General features: G+C 47.9%; 1 protein-coding gene across 2 annotated transcripts in view; it reads left to right on the top strand.

The window, feature by feature from the left end:
- Positions 1 to 2,334: 2,334 nt before the first annotated feature.
- The window catches only part of PECAM1 (platelet and endothelial cell adhesion molecule 1), a 54,535-nt gene continuing 48,336 nt past the window's right edge, over positions 2,335 to 8,533 (top strand). Inside the window, exons 1-3 of one of the 2 annotated variants that reach the window (XM_061176545.1) lie at positions 2,335 to 2,425; positions 2,981 to 3,138; positions 3,225 to 3,251. In XM_061176545.1, the coding sequence (XP_061032528.1) occupies positions 3,075 to 3,138; positions 3,225 to 3,251 (91 nt within the window). In that variant the 5' untranslated portion in view covers positions 2,335 to 2,425; positions 2,981 to 3,074. Of the gene's footprint in view, positions 2,426 to 2,840; positions 3,139 to 3,224; positions 3,252 to 8,533 lie in introns of those variants that run through there. The other variant, XM_061176544.1, reaches the window with a different exon arrangement.

Below are 8,533 nucleotides of genomic sequence, written 5' to 3'. Positions count from 1 at the left end.
TGTGTCATTTAGCTTGCTGATGTGTTACAGTGAGGTATACTGAGGCTCAAGGTCTAGTGGAAGTCGACTTGTCTGCTGTCTTGGACCTATTTGGTTCTAATCAGTTTATGTTGTGTCCTCAGGCTATGTCATTCTTTTAAAGGTTGTGCCCTGCCCGCTTCCCTCCTGTTTCAACGGGGCACAAGGAAACTTTTGGGGGTGATGTATATATTCACTTTCTTAATTGTAGTGTTCATGTCACGGGGTACACACATGTCAAAACTTTTCTAATTGTAACTTTTATTTATTTATTTATTTAGGCCACACCCAGCGGCCTGCAGGATCTTAGTTCCCCGACCAGGGATTGAACCTGGCCCTCGGCCGTGAAAGTGCAGAGTTCTAACCACTAGACCGCCAGGGAATTCCCAAATTGTAAATTTTAAATAGGTGCAGTTATTGTTTGTCAATTATACCTCTATAAAGCTGTTAAATTTTTCAATTTTTTAAAAATTTAAAAGGTAATACAAAAATAAAAGAGATAAAAAGTCACATAACTTAAGAACTAAAAAGTACAGAAAGGTTTACAATGAAAAATTCCTAGTTGCCCAGTTTCCACCACCCACTACAGATAACAAGAATCTTTTGCATTGCTATCAACTTTACGTTAAGTGAATGTTTACCTTTACTGACAATAGTCAATAGTAAGTAGCAATTCAAATAAAGATTTATGTACCCTTAGAGAGTCAGGTAATACCTAGGGGAGCCTGCTGGTCAATGCCCAGTACTGTATTGAAAGAACACACTGTAATCCTTTTTGCCTATTTCTAAATTTCAGAAACCTTTTCTGAGAATTCCCTGGTGGTCCAGTGGTTAGGACTCTGAGCGGTCACTGCCGAGGGCACAGGTTCAATCCCTGGCCAGGGAACTAAGATCCCACAAGCTGCACAGTATGGCCCAAAAAAATTAAAATTAAAATTAAATTTCAGGTAACTTTTCTTATATTATGTTATCTATGTGTTCATTTCCTTTGTCCATTTTCCTTTTGTATTGTTGATCTTTTTCTTCTTGATTTCTGAGAGCTTTTTACATATCAGAGAGATTAGCTCTTTGTCTGTGATGTGAGTTGCAAATATTTTTTCCAGTTTATAGTTTTTCTCTTGACTGAACTTTTTTTGGGGGTGGGGGGCAAAGCAGAACATTTATTCATGGAGTATAATTTATCAGTCTTTCATATTATGACTTCTGGATTTTAAGTCATAGTTAAACCAGCCTTTGCCCAAGATCATGAGGAATTCTTTTATGTTTTCTTCTAGAACTTTTATGTTTCATTTGTACCTTCAGACGGTTGGTCCATTTGGAATTTATTCTGGTGCACAGTGTAAGTTGTGGGATATAATTTTTCCACTTTTCTTTTGAAACATTAACACATTTTTGAAATAAAGCTTTATTTTCTCCTGGTGTTCTAAAAGTACTAGCATTGTGGATGAAACAATAGCTAATTTTTAGAAGTTTACTTTGGAACTTAGGGCCATGCGGTGGGACATTTATCACTATGGCTTGAATGTCACTTTGAGAAGCAAAAGTTACTTACTCTACAGTTTGTAAAAGTTACCTTTGAAACCAACAGTTATTTTATTACTCATGGCATTTCCTTTTTTTTCCTGCCAAATCAAAATTTGGTAGCTGGTGGGGGTAATTTCCAGTAGGTTGCCAAAGGAGATAGTTTACAGTGGGGAATGGAAAATACAAAACAACAAAAGTGAAAAAACACAATAGAAAAAAATTCCTTTATGCATGCATTGCTCTCTAACAGCTCTTATCAAAACTTCCATTGAACCGTAGATCACAGAGAGGAATTGTTCTCTTGCTGGAAGCCACCACTTCTAGGTACTTGCCCTGAGGCAGAGAAGTCTTTGGTTTCTCTGGTCCCAGTTCTAATATGACTTAGCTTTACCATGTGACGGTATTCAAGGGTAGCATTTCAAAAAGCAGCACCGTGACCCCAAGGCAATGATCATCTAATTCAGACAATACAGTTAACTTGTCCTCTTTCAGTCAGTCATCCATTTTGCTAATGTTTTTGATCATCTACTAGGTACCAGGCACTGTCCCGCCATCATGGAGCCAGCAGTCCACTTGGGGGAGGAGCAGCCATTATGGCACATGGTAGAAAGTGTCTGACAAAGGAAGACTAGGGAGGTGAGGGGCCCAGAGGAAGGGCAGCTCAGTGTGGGGAAGACAGGGGACAATGCTAGAGGATTGATGCCTAAACTGAGTTATGATGAATGGGTAGGAATTCGCCAGAAAAGGAGAGGGGAAAGCGTACTCCAGGCAGGGGAAGAGCATTGGCAAAGTCACAGACATGTGATGTGTTCTGGGAACTATAAATTCTAGCAACCAGAATGTAGGGGCAAGGAAGGAAGAGGTGAGAGACCAGGCTGGAGAGGTAAGTAAGGGCTGGATCGTGCAGGATTGGAAACTGACTTTCTCTGGAGGGCAGTGGGGGGAGCCATTACAGGGTCTCCCTGACAAACCTGAAATTTTCTGAAAAAGTCAGTCCTCTCCATGCCTTTGTCAGGAAAGGCAGGATGTCCAGATTTAGGCTGTGTGGAAAGAGCCCCCTTGGAGGGGCCAGAGGAAAAACTGAGAGATTTGGTGAGTGTCCAGGGAGAGAAGCCCTTTGCGGGGAGGTCGGAGAGAGGGAGGAACCCTCTCAGGCTGCCATGAGAAGGGGCCCCCAAATCCAGGCCAGACGCAAGTAGGGCCAGGAGCGCTGAGGCAAATGTCACTTGTGCCTTTTTTTCCCTCTAAACAAACTAAACAAAGCAGCTGCGCCCGGTGGCCCCTCAGGAAGGCCAGTCATTTCCTGAGGAGATATGAGGCCGCCCAGGCATTGTTCCTGGTTTCCAGCATGGCCGCCATTACCTGACCAGCGCCACGGCAGGTCTGTCCGCGGCGCCTGGAGCAGCTCCCACAGCGGTCTCTGCTTTTCACGGGGCAGGTTTCTCACCTCCGTCGCGTGGGAAGTGTCTTCTGCCTCCGGGGCATGGCGCAAAAGCAGCACTAACTGCCCGAAGCCTCCGCTCACTCTCAGGATGCCGCTGGGGTGGACCCAGGGGAGCACGATGTGGCTCCGCGGCCTGCTGACGCTTCTGCTCTGTGAGTTTTCACTCTCTTCCCACATCACTTAAACTTCATGAGAATTGAAGCTCGTGAAATCAACATATTTCTCCTGTCTTTTCCAGGTTCAAGCCTTGAGGGTCAAGAAAACCGTAAGTTGTAAAATTCCTACCTGTGACTCTTAAAACTCACGTCAAATTGCTCGGGTTTAATGTTTATAACAATTCAGAAACATATTCGAATTGTCAGCTAAAGTTGATTCCTTTCTGCATTTTAAGAAGGTTTTGGAACAAAACACTTATTCTAAGCCAAGTTTTAATCAGCATGTTCTAGAAGTAGCATACATTTTCTAGATCCTGGTGAATGCTGTTTGTTAGGATTGGGGGGGGTGATAAGAAAGTGATTCCATAATTTGTTTTTTGTTGTTCTACCATAAATTTCTTTTTTTCATATTCTACCCTATCCCTGATTGTTTATTCACAAATGAGATATAATCAGTTTGTTAAATTCATGAAGTCAGAGCATAGTTTATTTAGTTATTTTTTAAAAATATTTTATTTATTCATTTATTTTTGGCTGCGTCGGGTCTTAGTTGCGGCATGCAGGATCTTTGCTTGCGGCGCCGGGGCTTCTCTCTAGTTGTGGCATGCGGGCTTAGTTGAGGATCTTAGTTCCCCAACCAGGGATCAAACCTGTGTCCCTTGCCCTGGAAGGCGGATTCTTAACCATTGGACCACCAGGGAAGTCCCGAAGTCAGAACATAGTTTAAATTGTTGTTGTGAATTTTTTTTCTCCTAAATGATCTAAAACAGATTAGATATCATTTCCCATCTACCCATGAGGCTACGATGATATCTGCAATATTTTGTGCTTGGGCATGGGAAGTGGGGCTTCTGCCTGTCTTTGAAATCTGGTCTGTCATCCACATTAGAGCTAATTTTGAATCATTAAGATGAGCAGGTTTGGAGAATTACCTGGTGGTCCAGTGGTTAGGACTCCGTGCTTCCACTGTAGCAGGCACAGGTTCGATCCCTGGTCGGGGAACTAAGATCCCGCGTGCTGCACGGCAGTGCAGCACACACACACACACACACACACACACACAAATAGATAAGCAGGTTTTGTTTTGCTTCATCTGGACCGTGTGAAGGAGGGGACTGGGCTGGGTCTGGGGGCTGAATAGAGGGAGAGCCCACAGAACAGGATCCCCTTGTCAGAGGTCACTTCATTCCACGCAGAATCGGGGTGACTGGGTTGCAGACAGTTGTACAGCTATTTGGAGATGATGTGTGTGGGTAACGCTGGTTTGTTGAGCCAAGGCTTGGAGCAGTAGCTCTGCACGGAGAGGGCTCGTGCTGGCTACTTAGCAAAGCCGTCTGGCAGGTCTCCTGTGCATGTGTCCATGTGCTTCGATGGGTGTTTGATCCCCATGGCAACCCATGGAGGCAGGATGTCCATTATCTTCATAATCAACCTAATTGACTGATGATATCTCTGCACCTCAGAGAAACAACCGACTTGTCCAAAAGGAGCCGGATAGCAGGACATCAGCACCAGAACCTCCCCTTCCCAAAACCCAATTGTCCGGAGCCTGGAGCCATAGGCCTGACTCAAATCTTTAAAGCCACTGTTACTCTGTCTTTCTGAGCCTTTTTCCCAATCTGTAAAATGAGGGTGATGCATCAGTATGAGATGAGATTAGATAAGAAGAGGTGACGTGCCAGCCCAGCATGCGGTGATTAGTAAATAATGGTTTACTATGGTCCTAGCTCACCCACCATCATGGCTCCTGCACCTCCCTCTCTGTCCACTCCAGCCCTTGTGCCCTTGCTCTAGCCCAGACCACACCCTGCCAACACGTGTGCCTCTGGGCTTCTGCTTCTCTTGCTCCAATCTCCCATCTTCGTCCCCACCTCAGGGGGAAGTAAATCGCTCCCTGCCCAGGTTTCCTAGAGAAAGATCTTCGTACCTTCGGGGGAGACCTCAGAGCTGCAGGACCCAGAGCCGGGAGGCTCTCGTACTCCCTCCTTAGGCTTCTGCCCTGTTTTACACAAGGTGCCTGTGCAAGGTCACCACTGGGTGCTGGCAGAGTGGGGGCTGGGACCCAGGTCTCCCATTCCTCAGGCCACCCAGGACCACGTTGCACGTGCATGACCTGCCAGCCTGCTCCACGTGGCCTACTCCACGGTTGAGGTGCTTGGTCCGCCCTGGCCCTTCCTCTCCTTTTACTTCGGGCCCCCGCCCAACCCCAGCCGGCCAGTCTCAGGAGATGACCTCAGCTCCCTCTTCACCTAGAACACAGTGCTGTCTGGAGGGAACTCCCTCCACTTCCCGCCCTGCCCCGGCTTCAGGCTTATCTTCCTCCCCACCCGTCCTCCTGACTTCCCTCCTGGCTTCAGAGGCCGTGTCTGTCCCGTGGTGGGGCAGGGCTAGCCTGTCCACCTGGGCTCCGCGCCCATCCCTGGCATCACCCTCCTCCCCCAGGATCTCACGCTGTCTTTATTCAGCCTCCACCCCACTATTAGTATCTATTCTTTCCTTTCAGTCTACAAACATGATTGGTAGCTCTTGGTTTTTTAGGAAAAAGAAAAATCACAAACAATCCCCCCCGCACCCCCCCACCCCCATCCCCCGTTTACCTTGTGCCCCACTATCTATCCACTCCCTTCCTCAGTCAAACTTCTCCGAAGCCTGGTTTCTAATCACCGTCTCCGCTTCCTTACCTCTCAGGCACCCCTACCTAGCAGGTCTGGCCTTGGCCCCCATGCCTCCCTGCCACTAGAACCCTCTCATAGATGCCATGAACATGTCCAGCCCTTAGCCTTCTTGACCCCGGTGTTAGCACAGAGTCTCTTTCTTTGGCCTCGTAGACCTTCTTCCCTGGTGTTTTCCCACCTTTCTGACAAACCCTCCTTTTTTCCCCCGGGAGACTTGGACTTTCCCAGGGTCTCATCCTCTCTGAAGCTCAGCCCCCCGCTCTGTACACCTCCACATGCCCACCCTCGAGTCCACTCCAGCTCTGGCCACTCCCCCGACCATCAAGCTTCCCACGGGGCCAGTGGTTGACATCTCCTCCTAGTGGTCCCCTGGGCCCCTCAAACCAGCTGCACCACCGCGACTTTGTCTCCGCCCTTATCTTTCTCTGGCTTTGTCTCCGTCAGTCCATATCCCCCTGGGTACCTAATCCAGGAACCTTATCTTCCACTCTTTGCCTCAATCCCCATAGCCAATCAAACAAGTAAAATACATATTACAAATGTTATTATTAATGACATTTAGTACGTTCATAACGTTGGGCAAACATCACCTCTGTCTAGTTCCAGAACATTTTCTTCACCCCAAAAAACAAGTCCTTTTGCATACACTAAATATTTCTCAAGTCCACCCCTTCCCCTCAGCACCACTGCATCTGCCTGAGCAGAGGCTGCATCAGCTTTCACCTGAGCCACCGTCCGGGTTGTTACAGGCCTCCAGTCTCTCCTCCAGCCCACAGTGATCTTTCTAAAGCTCCAGTGTCATCCTGTTACTGCCTCCCCCGCAAGACCCTCAGGACAGGGCCCAGCTTGTCAGCATAGTGGGCAAGGCTCTCTGTTCTGCCCCCCTCCTACCTGGCCCCCTGGACCCTCCAGCCTCACACTCTGGCTCCTGTAACCACCGGCGCCCAGAATGCATTGATTTCTCATGCCTCTGTGCCCTGGTACTTGCTGTTCTCCTGCCCCGAGCACCCCACCACCCTTTCCTGTCCTGGTCCAAGGCTCAGTTCAGGGGTCACTTCCTTCAGGCTTCCCTTGGCCCCTCCTGGGCAACCCTTCCTCCTGGTGCTTACATGATTGTACTCCAGCTATCTGGGTCCCCACCAGCCTGCACAGTCTAGGACAGCAGGGATGCTTTCTTATTCACCTTGTAATCCCAGCACCTGACACAGGTGCTCAAGAAATGTCTCACTGAAAGGGACTCGAACTGAACTTGGAGGTGCTTGAGATTCAGATGAGCTGGGTCAGCACACTCCATGCTGAGCACTGCAGTTCATCAGGGCCTCCCTGCTTCATGGCTCCCTGGATTTTCCTGACGATGGTGGGGGCCCCCTCCTTCTCTACCCACTCCCCCCTTTCTTTCTGAGTCATTTCCAGGTTGAGGGCCGAGTGGCTGGCTGAGTCATGATGCCTCATCTTCCCTGGAGCATCAGCATCCGCTGACCGGTAGCCTGAGGCAGAGGGAATCCTAAAACCCTTTGTTTTAGGATTTGGGGATTTGGCGCTGTGGTCCCTAGGTGCCTTATCTGTGCTGTGGTGACTTTGTTACTTGGGTCGTCTCCATCAGCCCCTCGTCTCTCCAGGTTGAAAAGATCTGGCCTCTTTAGGCTATTCTACAACCCCGTCCTTCCATTACAGTTCTGAACGTTTTGGGTCCTTTCTCCAGAGAAACGCATACTTGCATATAATCAGAGGTGGTTCATGGGCCCCCTGACACCCACCTGTGAACCTCCAGGGGGCCCGGGTTGTAGCAATCACTCTATCGTGTAAATAGTGAGACCTACACACAGGTCTCTCTACTGGCTGTTCCTGGAAAGTTTATTCACAAAGAGGATAATATTTTCCATATTATCTTAATAATCAGGTAGAGATTTTCTTTTTGAATTTTTGAATTTTATTTTATTTATTTTTTTATACAGCAGGTTCTTATTAGTTATCCATTTTATACATATTAGTGTATACATGTCAATCCCAATCTCCCAATTCATCCCACCACCACCATCACCAGCCCCCCGCCACTTTCCCCCCCTTGGTGTCCATACGTTTGTTCTCTACATCAATCAGGTAGAGATTTTTTAAGGTTGGGTGGTGTGTTTGTTATCTATTGCTCCTTAACAAATTATCCCAAAACTTAGTGGCTTAAGATAACAATTTATTATCTCACAGTTTCTGAGGGTCAGGAATCTGGGAATGGCTTAGTTGGATGGTTCTGACTCAGGGTTTGTCAGGAGATTGCAGATAAAATGTTGGTCAGGGTTACAGTTATCTGAGGGCTTGTCTGACGCTGGGGAATCTGCTTTTTTTAAAATAAATTTATATTTATTTATTTTTGGCTGCGTTGGGTCTTCGTTGCTGCGTGCGGGCTTTCTCTAGTTGCGGCGAGGGCTACCCTTGGTTGTGGCGTGCGGGCTTCTCATTGCAGTGGCTTCTCTTGTTGTGGAGCACGGGCTCTAGGCTTGCGGGCTCTAGGGCGCAGGCTCAGTAGTTGTGGCACATGGGCTTAGTTGCTCTGTGGCGTGTGGGATCTTCCCGGACCAGGGCTCGAACCCGTGGCCCCTGCATTGGCAGGCGGATTCTTAACCACTGCGTCACCAGGGAAGCCCAGGAATCTGCTTTTAAGCCCACTCATGAGGCCATTCCTCACCATGTGGGCCTCTCCATAGGGGCGCTCATGACATGGC

The sequence above is a fragment of the Eubalaena glacialis genome, chromosome 19 (genome assembly GCF_028564815.1).
Source record: "Eubalaena glacialis isolate mEubGla1 chromosome 19, mEubGla1.1.hap2.+ XY, whole genome shotgun sequence".
Taxonomy (NCBI): domain Eukaryota; kingdom Metazoa; phylum Chordata; class Mammalia; order Artiodactyla; family Balaenidae; genus Eubalaena; species Eubalaena glacialis.
This window is presented reverse-complemented; position numbering and strand designations above follow the sequence as displayed.